Genomic DNA, 16600 nt, shown 5'->3' with positions numbered 1-16600 from the left:
GGACTTCAAGGTCCTTCCTGGATTTAGGATCCCCTTATTCCATCATCTTTACAAAAATGCCATTGGAAAAAAATGTAAACCCTTTTTCAGTGCACTGGTGTTTTCCACTCTGTTGTGGACTGAATGTTTTTGTACCCTCGGAATTCAGAGTTTGAGGTTCTACCCCACAGTGCGCTGGTATGAGGGGGTGGGGGCTTTGGGAGGTGATTTAGCTTAGCTGAGGTCACTGGGCATATGTGTGGGAGGGGGTTCTCATGATGGGATTAGAGCCCTTATATTTAGAAACCAGAGACCTTTCTCTCCAGCTTGCACTCATGCTTCACCCGTCCCCCTCCCTCCCATGTGCAGGACACAGTAAGAAAATGGTCATTGGCAAACCAGGAAAAAAAGTCCCCACCAGGTCTCGACCATGCTTCACCCTGATCTTGGACTTCCAGCCTCCAGAGCTATGAACAATAAATGTATTTGTTTAAGCCACCCATCTTGTGGTGCTTTGTGACAGTCTACACCAAGACGTGGTCACTGTTGAGTCCTGATCTTGTCCCTATAGCTATTCCCACGGTGGCTGCCTGCTTCTCTCTTCTCTGCCTGATGGTTTTCTGTGGCATTGCAGGGGCAGAGAGGCCTATCTGGAAGTGAAGGGGGCGTAACACCCCTTGGGGCAGCCTTATCCAATGGGAATGGGAGTCAGTGGGTAGATGTTGGACTCTCTTCCTGCCTCAGTTCAGCTGGATGAGGAGTATCAGAAGAGACCCCGGGGGAATCAGCTTTAGCAGTAACTCACCATTATACTTCAGCGTCTTCGCTCTTCCTCCTCCGACACCCCTGCTTCCGTGGGATCACTCCCAAACCCACCCATGTAACCAGACGCTTGCATCCAGCTCTGCTTTTATAAGAATCCAAACTAAGACAAGTGTCCTGAGGAAATCCATCAGCCAGTCTTTTCAGTCAAACCATTTCGGATAAAGGCCAATGACGTTGGCTATGTGGGCCTTTAGATGTTTCAAAACAAATGTGAGATTTCTAATACATGATCAGCAGAAGAAAAGACCCCAAATAGAAGCCTTCAAACCGATTCATTTCTGATTAGAGCAAGCGGCCTCCTGACCTCTGTTAAATGGGGACGGCTTGTAACAGGTTTAAGTTCTATGAATAATAAATTAGAAGGTTCCTGCATGCCCCTGGAACTCCACCAATTTTTCTTTGATACAAAAAAGATGTATATCTTTGAGACAATCCCATAATTGGAAAATCTTACCCTGAAAATATGATATATCTCTCAAGGACTGCATTTATGCACTTTGATGTATCATACATAGATGGGATATAATTTCTCATTTTTCTGAGTGTACATGTTGCAGAATCATATTGGTCATGTGGTCACACATATACATACAGTAATCATGTCTGTTTCATTCTGCTATCTTTCCTATCCCCACATTCCCTTCTCTCCCCTCCCATCACTTTCCTCTACCTAATCTAAGGTAACATTATTCTTCCCTACTGCCCCCCCCCACTTATTGTGAATTAGCATCCGCTTATTAAAGAAAACATTCAGCTTTGGTTTTGTGGGATTGGCTTATTTTGCTTAGCCTGATATTCTACAACTCCAGCCATATACTGGCAAATGCCATAATTTCACTCTTCTTTAAAGCTGAGTAATAGTCTATTGTGTATACATACCACATTTTCTTTACCCATTCATCTGTTGAGAGACACTTGGGTTGGTTCCATAGTCTAGCTATTGTGAATTGAGCTGCTATAACATTGATGTGGCTATGTCACTGTAGTATGCTGATTTTAAGTCATTTGGGTATAGACCAAGGAGTGGGATAGCTGGGTCAAATGGTGGTTCCATTCCCAGTTTTCTGAAATATCTCCATACTGCTTTCCATAGTGGTTGCACGAATTTGCAGTCCCACCAGCAATGTATGAGCAGCATCCCTCTTCTTTACTAGGACAGAGAAGTAAAAGCCATTTCTCCTTAGTGTACATAGCAAGTCCACAAACCAAAGAGCCTAATAGAGGGTCCTCAACCAGAGGTTGGCATATGTTCAAGTGAAGGGGCTGCCAAGCCCTCCACATGCCCTGTCCCTGCTTCCCTGTGAACTCATCCATGACCATCCCACATCAGTGTATTCCCACTATAAGAGAAGTACTATGAGCACAAGGATTTTGTGTGTTTTGTTCACTGTTGTCACCCTACAGTACCAGAAAGACAGTTGGCATCTTCAGTAGGATTATATTGAAATTAGACAGACTTGGGGGCCTGAGTTTTATTTGGAAGATGATGATCTAAGAAAGCAAAAGTAAAGAAATGAGAAGTGTAAGACAAAGAAAGGAAAAATCCAATTAAAAAGATGTTATCAAGGTCACTGCTACAGACAAAGGAACTTTGGAAAGTTTCCAGGAGCTTCTGGAATGGGCCATACAGAGGAGGAGAAACTGCTTCCATCCCACAGAAACTGAAGGTGAGTTCACACCCTTACTTCCAGGCTGAACCCAGCTGGGCAGAGCCTTGAGCCAGGGAAGTAGAGTGGGGTGCTTTGAAAGCTTGAGGAGGGAATATAGTTTGGGTATTTCAAACTCCCCAGCTCAGCAGCAGCTGGAGCCACAGGGGGGGTCTCTGAGCGGTGGTGAAGGGCACCAAAAGCATCTCCCTCAGGAAGCATTAAGCAAATGGATTCTCCTCAATGCAGATACGCATAGGTATTCCAGGAAAAAGTCAGGCCCCGGGCCCATTTTGCCAGAAAACAAAGGTCAGAATTATTAGTACCCTCTGATCCATTAAGAAGGAAAAATCATTACTATGGCCCAAAAGTTCAGACTTCTTTGGACTTTTTATTCTCTTGGCTTATCTTCCATAACAAGTTCCAGCTCAGAATTCCCATCCCTGGAGGGAAGTGGCTACAACTTTATTGTAAATGAAAGACCTGTTGCCCCAGCCCTCCTTCCAGCCTCTGAAAGTCCTTGTCCCCTTTGACTTTTCTTTGCAGCATTTCCACTCTGGGCTCTTGGCCACTCCTCAGGTTCTGCGCCAGCTCCCTTTCTTCCACTTATTTCTTCTTGCTGTTACTCCTCGGGGTCTGTCTAGAGGCATCCACCCGCCCCACCACTGTCCTGCTATCTGCCTTTCTAGACTCTACCTACACTTCCCAGATGGGCAGCTGTCACCCACATGTCACACTCTAGATCCACACTTCCAGTGCCCCTTCTGCCCTGAGCTCAGGACTCAGGTTCCCAACCTCCTCTAGGATGGTCCATGAACAAACAATAAACTCAATCTCATGCTGATCTCATTACCTACCCCAGCCCCACATTCCCAATCTGCTCTTCCTCCTGAAATTCCTGTCTTGGGTAACACTCCACCATCCACTCCACTCTTGTCTCCCAACCTAGAACTTCAAGATCAGCCTCAGTCATCAAATCCCCCCATGCTTCTACTAGTTTCTTGAAACAGCAAGAGGTCACTCCCTGGGCAGTTGGAAGGTTTACTTATCTCTACTTTTACTAATTTTACAACTTGCATGATGTTTGTCAAGTTTCATAAGAATTAACAGGTTTCATAATGGTGCATTGTCCTAAATATAAACCTACCTTTTTTCTCCTTGCTCCTCTGACATCCCATGGCCCTCCTAACCAGCTCTGGCTGCCCTTCTGTCTTTGGGACACCTTCCACATCACCATCAGACTCATCTATTGAAAATGCTAAACTTGTTTCTTCACTGAGCTCATCAGAGCATTTCTTCAAGATTATCTCCCACCACCTCCACCCCAGAGTTTCCAGATACATCAGAACCGTGCAGAGCTGTTTGTTTACTTATTTCTTGAGCTCCCCCATTGTACTGTCTGCTCCCTAGGGCCTGGCACAAAATAATGTTCAATAAACAGAGGGAGGGAAGGGAGTCAAGTAACTGGCCTAAGGTAAGGAAGTTCCATAGCCAAGTTCTCAGGCAACTTGTTAGACATACAGATTCCTGGACCCCACCTCAGACATGCAGAATCAGAAACTGCTGGCATTTGAACAGGCCCTATTACAATTCCAGACATGTCTTGACTACTGTCACAAATGAAACTAGTTTCCTCAACCGAACCATATAATTGTTAGCAGCCTCCTGGGAAAACCACTAGACAGGATTTAATCAGTTGTTCTGTTTCAAAAATGGTGCCTCTAGGTTGCAGAAACGCAGCTTCCCCTTCGGATTAGAAAGGCAGGCAGCAACCAAAGTTGACCACCAGACCCCCACTCCAGCGTTCCCACAATCCCTCAATCCGGACAGTCCACGCCTGAGTACAGATTCCAATTTTTAAGGAAACGTTTCTAAATCTTTTCTTTGAATTCAAGATGGATAAAAGGAAAGGAGAAGGGAGGGGTTGAGCGACCGGGTTAGGGGATGGCTGGGGATCCCTAGGCTAGATTTGGTGCACGCAGGCGGCGAGGGAATGGTGCTGACCCTCCGCAGGGCTATGCGCTTCCTCCCCACCTCCCCCCCCCCGCGCCCCGGGTTTGCTGTCTGTGAAATGGGGTTAGCAGTGCTTTTTAAGGAACTTAGCGAACTCATGCACCAGCCCTCGGACTCCAACCTAGATGGCTTCATGTACCGCGCTCTGAGCGGCTTGGGGCAGCCTCGCTACGGAGTCAGAGGAGCAACAGCGCAGGGAAGACGCACGGGTGCCGTGCCCCGGGTGCCCTTCTTCCCTCCTTGGGCAGGTGAATGACAAGGGGCAGCGGCAGAGTCCTTATCTCCAAGCCGAGCAGTCAGAATTCTGGAGAGGCGGTGGGAGAGGGGAGTGCGCGAGTACTCGCAGAAGGCGTGAGAAGCCGGAACTTGTGGGGTGCGGTGGGCTGCAAGCTCCCCAAGACACTCACTGGCGCCACTTGGCGACAATGAGCAGCGGGCGCCGCGGGTTTGTGGTAACTCTGCCCAGGAAGAGATCGAAGCCCTTTCTTAAAATGGATCCCCCTGAGCCAAGCCCCGAGGTGTCATTTCCATTTTACAGCTTCATGAAGAAAGGCCCAGGACACCAACAGCCAGCAGTGGCGGGATCCCTTTCCCGGACTGGGAACACTTGCCCTTGGAATCATCAAGGGCTTTTATTGCTCTGAGAAGCAAGTGAAGATTCTGACTTCCCCCTTCTCCCTGGAGAGAGCCCTTACAAGTCCGGAGACCAGGGCCTCAGGTGATCCAAAAGGGGGCCCACCCCCCCCACACACACACACACGCCCACTTTCAGAATTTCGCCTAGCTGTCAGTCCGGCCTAGGGTTCCCAAAGTTTCCTTGGAGGCCCAACTGGTTCCCAAAGTGAATTAAACTCAGGCAGTTTATCCAACCCAGAAGCTAAAGACTCCTGGGTTTCCCACCCTGGAAAGCGCACTGCACTGGAATGGGCCAAGGAGAGGCAGCGGACAGGGCTAGGGTGGAAGTGCATTGGGCCCCCGGGAGAACCCACACCGGGATCCCCGCCTGGGAGGGGCTAGCCCCCTTTTCTTGAGCCGTCTCCCCTCTTTTTCTAGAAGCCACTTCAATCGGTTGTCGACCCAGTGGCCGTCCTCTGAGCACGTGTTGCTGCGGGTCTGCGTCAGCGTTGGGTAAATAGATGACTGTCCTATAGCGCCGGGCGGGGCTATTTAAGAGGCAGCCACCCGCCCGTTTACCCTGAACTTGGCTCGGCTGTCGCAGCTCCGCTGGAAACGCTAAACCAGCTGCTTTCTAATCCAGAGGTATGTAGGTCCCTTCACTCGCCCACGCGGATACAGGTGTCCTGTGTCTTTGAAGAATGCTGTCTTCAGTTTTGTACCCCTTTATATTTTTTCTGTTTTCTGTGCCCCCCCATAGCTGAAAAGACATTCTTAAAACTCAGAAATAAGGGTGCTGGATTTAAAAATGAGGGCTGGGTGGGTAGCTGCCTTAGAGACTTTCACAAGCCTGTGTGGGTCTTTTTTGCACAAAACTTTGAAATAGCCATTTGCTAGGAGTCTCAGGCAAATTGAGATTTGCTAGCAGTTAAACAGAGGTGCGGAGAACTTTGCAATCTTTTCAAATAAAATACCAAAAAGTTTTAATATTTAAATCCATTTTCTAAATATTGCAGAAAATCCAGAGCTTTAAGAATAGAAATATGTGGATTTTCTATCTAATCACAGTTTTAAATGCAGTCAGTCGGTGCTTTGGCAATGGCTGAGAACTGAACGCATATTTCTGATTTTTAAAACCCTACCTATGTTTTGCGTAATGATTTATTACTAATTCCCACATACACCTCGAGGAAACTTTATAATTTTTTTTTAATTTATGGCATCCACAGTTTAAACTGTGTGTGTGTGTTTTTTTTATTATTATTATTCGTCATTTATTTCCGTATTAAAAGCTTCTTTTCTATCTGGAAAAGTCTTGCCTTCCTTCAAGGGTCTCATTTCTCTCTGCTGAGATCCCGTATTTTTCACACTATCTTTAATAGAGTGCTTTTCCAGTTAGAACAAAGACGCTCTACAAAAGCTTTCTCAAACTTAAGGCGAACAGGAGACATTCTTTCTGCTAAAAAGGGCAAAACACCAGTTCTCTCACCGATCCTGGCTCTTGGGTGCGGATTACCCTAGAGACAAGCCAAGCGCGCTTAGGCGCGCGCGCGCGGCTGTGTGTCACTCAGCTGGGGTCTGCGCTTGGTAAGCCCTAGCGCTTGCTCCAACCTAGCGGATCTGGTGCGCCGGCGCTGGACTGAGCCCGCTTCCAGGTGCCCGACTCTCGGCAGGCGCTGGCGGATGCCCAGCATTATTTTTTTTTTTTTTTTTTGACGCCCCCTCGACTTTGCTCTCCACAGCCATGAACCGTGGCGTTTGCCTGTGCGTTTTGATGGCGGTACTCGCTGCGGGGGCCCTGACGCAGCCGGTGCCCCCAGCTGGTGCCGCAGGCTCCGGGGTGCAGAGGGCAGAAGAGGCGGCCCGAAGGCAGCTGAGGGCTGTGCAGAGGACAGACGGGGAGCCGAGAGCGCACCTGGGCGCACTGCTGGCCCGATACATCCAGCAGGCTAGGAAAGGTAAGGATGCTGCCTTCTCCTCCCTCACTTCTGTCCCTGTTCTGGACTGTCAATCCTGGCCCTCTCCTCTAACGTCCACCAGATGAAGGTATCCCTATCCCTTTTGGGAGAAAACACAGACTAATAGGATTTCCACCTTCCTTTCCAGAGTTCCACTGCACCTGAGAGTACAGTTTTGAAGTCTTCTATAAGCAAATCAAAATGAGGTGTAGAGAACTTAATTTATTAGTAAGGAAAACGTTCTTAAAAATCTTTCTTTAAGCTAATTTTTGGTACAGTGTTGCTGATTAAGCTCAACACCATTTTATGCAAATGTTTTTTAAAGATAATTACTAAATCCTGGAAAGTGGTTCCAAATACACTAAACAACCTCTTCTATTAATGGAGCTGAACCAGGAGCCACACAGATGCAGACAGTTGGAAACTCTGTAGCAGGAAGTGAAGGATGCTGAAAATGCTTGAGATCTGACAAAAACAAGTGAGAATGGGTCAGTTTTCACTAAAGTATGTAACAGAAGGAAAGAACCAGGAATATTTTTGAGTTTTTTCTTGACAGTGAGTGAACTGAAATAATTACATATGAGGTGATTTAAAAAAAAAAACCACAACTATTGGAGAGATGTTTCCATAAGTCAGTTTCTCAGCATTCCTTTTTCCAGGAATAATGTGATTTAGCAGCTCCCTGGCTTAGTGCCCTTTTCCTGGGCCTGACTTTCTCATCTGCAAAATAGGAGGCCAGAGCTCCCTGGAGTCCCGGTTGGCTCTTTGTGTGATTCAGAAGGAGGAATCATGATTTTTTTTCTCCCAGCTTTATCCACAATGACACTGATGATGGACACTGACTAAGGGGCAGAGTGCTAAAGTGGATCAATAACTGAATTAAAAACATCCAGCAAACACTGCCAGGATGGCTGAGGGAAGTGACTTCCTTTTCTATGAGGTTTTACTCAATTGGATTTGAACTTTAACTTACGGCTTTGAGTAAAGAGGAAGAAAATGGAGGGCTTGGCTTTCTAGAGTCTTCTGAGGTTTTACATGAAGATGAAATTAGAAACTTTTTGACAAGGGCCTTCAGAGGGAAAAGGACAGAAGGTGATTTGTAGAATTGCTCAAACTACACCTTTTGTGTTCTTTCCTGAGAATTAAACTGAAAGAATGGAAATACTAGTCAGATGACAGAAAGTCTGACAGTTTGGAGAATTCCTTCTGTTTGCCTATCTGAACGTAATTTAGAATCTGCTCACAGATGTGGGCTGAATTTCAGCCAGACAGTCTGAGATATCCTAGGCTACTCATTGAAATGTAGATCTCTCTCCAGCTTTTGGAAAGACCCAAGAGACCCAGTTCTAGGGGTGGGGTGAGCTACTTGCCAAATTATTTCCTAGAACCAATACCCTACCAGTGGCTCTTACAGCATAAATCTTGGATGGGAAGTTCTTCCAATCCCCTCTTTCAACACCCTCCTGTCTTTGCCTTCAGGCTGTTGGGCCAAAGGAACCCTAGTGGGAAGAGCAATCACTTGGAAAATAAGCTGCCAACACCCAGGATCAGCAGAACTAGAAAACAATCATGTTCTTCTACTGACAAATACGATGTAGGAATAAATGTCCTTGAATATTTTATATATTTTGAGATCATATTCGATTTGACTTAACACTAGAATACATCAAAGGTTCTAAATGACAAAATGTGTTCTTTGAGAAGTGTGTAAGAGTTTATTATCAGGAACTCTTAATGGTTTGGGGAGAAGCAGTTCTAGTAGAGGGTGATAGGGGAGGCATCTAGTGGCATAGTGCATCTAATGGCATTCAGTACACACTTATCCATAACCAGCAAAGCCCCAGTGTTGCAGCTGTTGTCTCTCTCAGACCTGAAAACATCCCGGCACAGTAAGTATTATCATGCCCATTTTGCCCATAAGGAAGCCATGGCTCTAGAAGGTTGAATAATAATAATAGAATATAATAATAGAAGATGTGCAGATGTCTGCACATCTAAGCCGCAACAAGACTAAGGTTCTCCAAGCCCTGACTTCCCCAGAGTGTCTGGAAGCCATTTGGCTTCCCAGCTGTACTATCGGTTCTGGATGTTAAAGTTTAAAGAAGTCAGACCCTTCACTTTGACTCCATAAATCAGTTATAAGTCCCTACTCTGTGTAGCACTGGTAAATGAAGACTATGGTAAGTACACCCAGGTGAGGACAGAGCTCTATAGAATGACAGCTATACATAGTGCTCATCCCAGCAACCCTGGTTGCTTGCTCATATTGAAGCTGTCACTTTGCTTCCACTAGATGGAAATTTGGGTTATAGCATTCATCATCAGAGCAGGCAGGAGGACGGGTCATATTTCCATGTTACTGTCCATGGAGAACTGAGTCTGCAGGTCTTGCTGAATTTAAGGACAAATATTTCACCATAAAATGTCCTCAAGCAGTTAAACAGCAGGGGCCCTTTCCCTTCTGGATAGGCTAGGAATGTCTACAAAAAGGGCTCAAATGTGCTGTGTTGACTTAGCTCCCAAACTGGGAAGGGATGGGAGCAGAGACAGAAAGGATGGGCATGTTGTTATTCTGTGTGGTGTGTCTGCTTTAAATATAGCTGGTTAATTTCATTACCCATTAGGACAGGGTAACTGCCTATGAAGGGTCACTTGTCAGTAAATAGCACATATTTAGGCTCCATATGCAGGAACTAGCAAGGAGAGCCTCACCAATATCTTGAGAAGTGGAGACATGGTGGCCCCCAACACAGTGGCCACCACTGAGAGGTCCTCTATTTCTCTACTCAGGAATTGGCCTGGACTTTGCCCATTCATGGCCCTGAAGCGCCTTGTTTAACCCTTCGTTTGCACAGATCACTGTCTGTGATCTCTGAGAGGCACTGTGTCACATGCCTCCAAAGCATCTACCTTGTCATACTTCTGCCCACTCAATGTGGGTTCTAGGCAAGAATAATCCTGTTCCCAAGGACATGGCACCCATTCAATTTCAGTTATTGATTTTAGGTCAAAATCTCTGACTTCATTTACCTCTTTTATTCTCGCATCCTTCTTGGACTATTACTGAGATGCCAAGAGTTTAATCTGATAGTGTATCTTTTTCGGGTTATCTTTATTTTTAAGAAAAGAAAGTAGCTTTCAAATTAATAATTTCAAAACATTGTTTAATTAGCATTGGGACTTGACTCCATCTTTTAAAGCCATTTCAATATCAAGATATTGTGATTGCACTATCTTAAAGCTCTCTGGACAAGTTGGGTATGTCAGGGATGTTAAGCAATGAAATTTAGAAATGGGTAAGTACTAGGGAAATTCTTGCTTTCTGCTGAGGGCCATATACACAAGGAAAATACTGTTAAGAGTAGGGGAGACAAAGAAAAATTGAGGCAATGCCTCAGTTTGTATAAGGCAGGACAAAATGAACCCATCTAAATAAACTGTGAACACAAAACACACCCATAACTAGTGAACACCACTTTTATCCATTTATGAAGATATAGGTCTTTCTCCTCTTTCATCTTTGTCTGTAATACCTTTAAGAATATAAATGTATATATTTCATCTGGCCTTTTCTGTTGTTTGCCTTCACAAATTGAACTGGTTGTATTCTTAGATATAATGCTCTTCTCTTCTTCTTCTCTGTCCCTTGTAGCTCCCTCTGGCCGCATGTCCATCATTAAGAACCTGCAGAACCTGGACCCCAGCCACAGGATAAGTGACCGGGACTACATGGGCTGGATGGATTTTGGCCGGCGCAGTGCTGAGGAATATGAATATCCTTCTTAGAAGACCAGCCTCCATCCACCTGACTCAGAGGAGGCAGAATAAGAAAACAATCATGCTCATAACTCATTGTCTCTGAAGTTTGACATTTTAAGTATCTTATTTATTAAGTTCTCAATGTGAAAAATCCTTCTATTAAGATTGTCCTGTGAAACCACACACCTCAGCAGAATTGTGCAATTGAAGAATATGATGTTTCCTAACTTTGTGACTTTTGGTCCTAACATGTTGCTATGCTATTAAAGTGATTCCATTCTGACTGTTCATTCCTTGAATGTATTGAGGGTCCTCAGACCATGCAAGGAGGGAAGTCTGACCTGCAGTGCCCAGGGAATCCCCGCAGTAGATGGTCCCAGACACAGCTTGGGAAATGAGTACTAGGGCATGGAGCTGACCCCCTGCTGAGGCAAGGTGGCTAGCATAAGTGCCTTCTGTGGTCAGGTCTAGAGCCCAGCCCTGAAAACCCTGACTCCTGATCTCTTTTGCCAATCCTACTGCTCCCCCCATAAGTTTTCTTTAGAATTCTCTCTTTAAATAAGTTCTAAGGCAGTGCCTTACCCTGCCTTTGCAAGTATCTGATCATTCCGTGGCCTGTGGCACAGAGATTATTGTCCTTCCTTTATGGAAGAGGAAGCTGGCTCTGAGAGGTGAACATGATCAGTGCACCTATCAACTAGAGTCACAGACTTGAGGGCTTAATATTCCTGTGCTATTGGAACCTCTGTCACTCTTTGCATTTCTCAAACTCTGAAAGTGCAGAAGATTCACCAAAGGACTCTCATTAAACTGTATATTCTGATTTAGAAAGCCTGAGCCAGTTCCCGGGAAGCTCCCAAGTGGTCAATGCCACAGGACCCAGCATTTTTGCTGGTGTAGAGAAGATCCTGTGATTGCTTTCCCAAGAGTTCTGCTGTTTTTCAGTTAGTAAGCATATTGGGAGGACTCTGGTAGTTATCCAGAGCAGAAGTCAATCTGTCTGTTGGTCCTCTATAGCGATCAGTAAAGGGAACAAGTGAGTACACAGGGACACCAGAGATGATCTAATAACTACCACCCACAGTGTAGACAGACCTTCCATGCCTCCCAGCCGAGGCTCCAACAATCTCAGATCGTCAACCAGCTATGGCTCCAGGTCTGACTTAGAACATGGCAGCACAAAGGAACAGACATTGAAAAAAATATTGGCAAATATATAACAGGTCCCAGAGGGACTCTACCCAGACCACCATCACTGTGGATACTTAGTTCACCTTCCTTAAGGGTGGAAAGAGAATGGCAAGCAAGTCCTCAAAGAGGGACCCCAAAAGATCAAGGCAGTACGATTTTTAAATTTGAACTGAAGTTAGGATTCAGTGTAGACTCCAAATAGATAGCACTCTATACCATTCCCTGCTAAGGTTACTACTTCATTTATTTAATCCCTGCAATTTGGTTTCCAATCACCTCGTATGTTAGGTATCCAATTCCCATTCAGTCCAAAATATTCAGACCTGTGTTTTTAGCAACCCTCTCCAGCAAAGATCACTATTTTGTGGGCATGTAGAGGATACTGGGTATGTATGGGGATGACAGCATGACCCTGTGTGGGTACACACATGAGTGTGGATGTGTATTGTTTGTGTTTTATGGAGGGCATGATGAGGAACTTGGAATTTAATATAAAATCAGTGGAGAAAGGATGAAGAAGGTCTTATCTGAATTACTGATTTGTGAATCATCAAGGAAGTAGGTGTTACATTTTCAAAGGTAAAGTCATGGCTCATATAAATTTAAAATCAACACATGTCAAAGCTTCCATTAATAAAGGAACTAGTAAGATGTTACAACCATTTCAAAAGGAGAACTCAAGGACAGACACACACAGGTAGTCAGGATGGGGAAATGATTTGCTAATATACTCAAAACTGATGGGCTGGGGTTGTAGCTCAGTGGTAGAGCACTTGCCTCGCACGCGTGAGGCCCTGGGTTCAATCCTCAGCACCACATAAAAATAAAGACATTGTGACAATCTACAACTAAAACCATATTTTAAAAAAGAAAGAAAAGGTGCATATGGAATGCCCTTAAAAAAAAAAACGGGTTCATGACTATAGGTCAATAAAATGCCATATTTGGAATGTTACCCAGAACAGAAATTATTTATGTCTTCAAGGGACAGTTTTTCCTTATGTTTCTGTTTGCATTACTATCCATTTTCTAGGGCTTAACTAGTGTAGGTAGCTCAAAGACAGCTGTCAAGAGCACTGAAAGAATGCCCAGTAATCACCTCTGCCCTCTTCAAAGTCCCTTGGAAATTTTCCTAATGTGGAAAAGGGAAGGAGAGAACAATCCCTGGCCTCCTCTTAGGTACTGGACACTGTACAAAGAAACTCATGGGCATCAGCTCAGGAAACTGTCCCAATCTTCCAAGGTGATCATGATCCCGCTTCTCCAAGAGGAAACCAGAACTTCAAGAAGCTAAATGACTGATGGATCCATACACTGCCCACAAGTGGCAGTGCCAGGATTTAAGCAGCTTGTGGTTCCAGACCTCAATGAGGAGATGTGGAGCCTTGGAGGAGAGCTGGAGGCTTGTTTGGAAACTGTGCCTGCACAGAAACTGCTGAATCAGCATGAGTGATACTTTGTTGGGGCTTTGAGGGGACCTGATAGAGCCTCCTGGGCAGGGGTGGGAGGGAGCCTAAAGACTTGCTTCCCAATGCTTTCAGCACCACCTCTGGCCACCTTCTAACTGCAGTGTCCCTGCTCTCATCTCCATGCCACATGCTGTTACAGGGACCCAGGAACTGGCATGTCCTGGATCCTCCTCAGCCCTCTGCAGGGGGATCACATGGAGCTCCTACAGTTGAGCTGAGCAGCTCTCACAGAAGCCAACAGCTCTTCAAGCCCCACTTGAGAAGGATCTGAGGAACCCATGCCCACCAGAAAGCCCTGCCCTCTTCCCCTCCCTTCCTTCCTCCTTCTCTTCCACTTCCTTTCCTCAACCCCTTCCCCAATCTCCCTCACTTACTCCTCTCCACCCTGTATATTCCCCTCTGATATATATACCCCTCCTTGTGACCCAAACTATGGAGATCCACTTTTCTTGCTGTGGCCTATGATCATGCTTTTGTCAGTGGGTCTCCAATAAATTGCACCAGTGCAGTCCTAGATCTGCCTCTTTCTTTAGTCTCGCTGTATTTTGGGGCTGGTTTCCATACCCTGGAACCAGATTGTTCCAGAACACCCATGTAAAGTGTAAAGTCCTCTGTTCACATTATTTATCTATTCATGAGACGATATGAAAAATGAAGATAGTCGTGTCCAGGGTTTGGGGTCGCAAGTATTGTTCTTCCTCTTCTCCAAACTTTTTACAATATTTGTAGATCATCCTTCTAACAACTGTAGCTCATATTCTCCTCGTTGTGACAGTTTACAGAGAGACACAGAGTCATAAGAATGGTCCCCAAACTACTTCTTCATCCAAATTCTTTACTGAAGAAATACCCCAGTTCTCCCCTGATGATTATGATAATCACTGAGATTTGTCACCTGGGTGGCTACCCAGTGTCCACCATGTTCCCCTCCATGGCTGTCTCATTAATGCCATGAAGCCCCCTGAAAATACCACCTCTGTCGGCAGAGTATTCCATATGCTCTGCCCATCCCCAGGTTCTGGCCCAGTGTCTAGAGGCTTCTGGTGATTCCTTCCTCAGGGTGGGAGCCTGGACCACACTACTACCATTTTGTCTTCACAGCTTTGAAGAGTACTCTATGGGGCCTGAACACCATGGGACATTTTCCAATAAGCAGTTGCTTTAGAGACACTAGTCTCCCCAGCCAGGAAGATGAGCTGCCATTCTTCACTGCTGCTGGAATGTTTCCAAAATTGGCTTCTGAAGGTCACTTTGCACATCCCAAATCTCTGCATTTACCTTGCAAATTGAAAATAGTAGCTTGAGATACCTGAGTGGTCCTTTCTTGATGCCGAAGGGCCACCAGTTCAGCTGTGGGACAGAGTCCAGACATACCTTTCTGTATGAGGAATATGATCAATTCCTTTAAAACAGGTTTGTTCCTGTGAATTTTCTTAGTTTTCCTTCACCAGAGAATGTCTTTATTTTCCCTTCATTCCTGAAAGATATTTTTTGCCAAATTTAGAATTCTAGACTAACTTTTTTTTCCTTCAGCACTTTTAAAAATACTGTATTCCTTCCTATGACCTCTATGGTTTCCAATGAGAAATCTATAGTCACTCAAACCATTTTCCCACTAAAAACAATGCCATTTTTCTCTATTTTCAAGATTTTCCTTTGTCTTTAGTGTTCAGTGGTTTGATTGTGGTGTGTCTGGGTGTAGATTTCTTTTGCTCTGTTTGTGGTCTGTTTAGGTCTTAAACACATACACTTATATACATACATGCATATATACGAGCCTATATGTACATACATAAGTATATATATGTACATACAAGTATATGTGTGTGTGTGTATTTCTCTCTCTCTGGGATCTGATGACACAAATGTTAGACATCCCCCCCTTTTTTTGTCATCCCATATGTCAGAGAGGCTGTGTTCATTTTTTTATATCCTTTTCTTCCTCTCTATGGTTTATATTGGATAATTTCTATTTATCTTCAAATTCACTGACTCTTCCCTCTGTCGTTTCAATTCTGCTAATGAGTCCATCCAGTGACTTCCTTTGTTTGGTTTTGTATTTCTAAATTCTCAGATTTCTACTTTTATCTCTCATGTCTTTGCTGAGATTTTCTATTTTAAACTTTGTTTCAAGAATGGTTGCAATTGCTCATTTGAGCACTTTTATCATAGCTGCTTTAAGGACTTTGATAATTTTAACATCTGTGAAATTTCATCACCGGCATCTGTTGACTGTCTTTTCCAAGGACAATTTAAATGTTCATGTTTTTTTTTTTTTTGTACGCTCAGTAATTTTGATTTTATATTCTGGTCACTGTGAAAATTATATTATGAGACTGTCGCCTGTTTAAATCTTGTAAAAAAATGCTATTTTTATTTTAGCAGGTTATCCACCTGGTCAGGTCCTGGCATCAAGGACCAACCCACCCTTATAGGCTCTGATTACAATGTCAGTTGTTTTCAAAGAGTTTATACTCCTTGTTGGCTCCATTTCAGGCATACATCAATCACTCATTGGCCAGGCTGGGAACTGGATGGTGATCTCTCCATTACTTCAGTTCTCAGAGTCTTTGGTATGCTAGTTAGGACCAGATCTAAACATGTCTGGCTCCAGTGGAGTAGGGACAATAGGAAACCTTGGAGTTCATAAACAAAGAGAGGTCACTTTCCTCCCTCTTTAACCTCCCCAGTGCTTTGTGTTCTTTGAGGCTTCCCTTTCGGGCCCTTCACTTAGGAACGTGGGGTTCTGGTTACTCTGTTCTGCTTCACACTGCTATATTTGGGGCCATGTTCAGGTCTCTGTGGTAGGAGAACATAGAGAAAAAAAAGCAATGAGTTAACCCTCTTGAGATGGCAATTCTTCTGATCAAACAGCAGATTTGCCCTTCCTCAGAATTTTGGTTCTGCCAGTTCCATTACTGACTGCTGCCACCACAGATGTGCTCTTATCTAGAGAGTAGAGAAAGCTAAGAAAGGAAGAAAATCAGGAGCATTCATGCTCTCTCTCTGGGCATTAGTAGTCCCAAATTTCACTTCTTGAACCAAAATTAGGGGACTTCTCCCTGGAGCCCACTTGCAGTCTCCTGCTCTGCTATATTCAAACCAGGAAGACACCAGAGCAGGTGAAATATAAACCCACCACTGG

The 16600-nt window shown here is 44.7% G+C and overlaps 1 protein-coding gene across 1 annotated transcript; it reads left to right on the top strand.

Moving 5' to 3' along the window:
* Positions 1-6822: 6822 nt before the first annotated feature.
* Positions 6823-10822, top strand: Cck (cholecystokinin). The gene is made up of 2 exons (XM_027932058.2): positions 6823-7036; positions 10689-10822. The coding sequence occupies exons 1-2, from the start codon at positions 6823-6825 to the stop codon at positions 10820-10822; spliced, it is 348 nt and encodes a 115-aa protein (XP_027787859.1).
* Positions 10823-16600: the final 5778 nt, after the last annotated feature.

Source organism: Marmota flaviventris, chromosome 1 (assembly GCF_047511675.1).
Source record: "Marmota flaviventris isolate mMarFla1 chromosome 1, mMarFla1.hap1, whole genome shotgun sequence".
Lineage (NCBI taxonomy): Eukaryota > Metazoa > Chordata > Mammalia > Rodentia > Sciuridae > Marmota > Marmota flaviventris.
This window is presented reverse-complemented; position numbering and strand designations above follow the sequence as displayed.

Excerpts from the sequence above, each read along its gene's own strand:
- Cck (XM_027932058.2), top strand. The coding sequence starts at position 6,823 with ATGAACCGTGGCGTTTGCCTGTGCGTTTTGATGGCGGTACTCGCTGCG. Across the intron at positions 7,037-10,688 it reads CATCCAGCAGGCTAGGAAAG|CTCCCTCTGGCCGCATGTCC; the intron begins GTAAGGATGCTG and ends TGTCCCTTGTAG.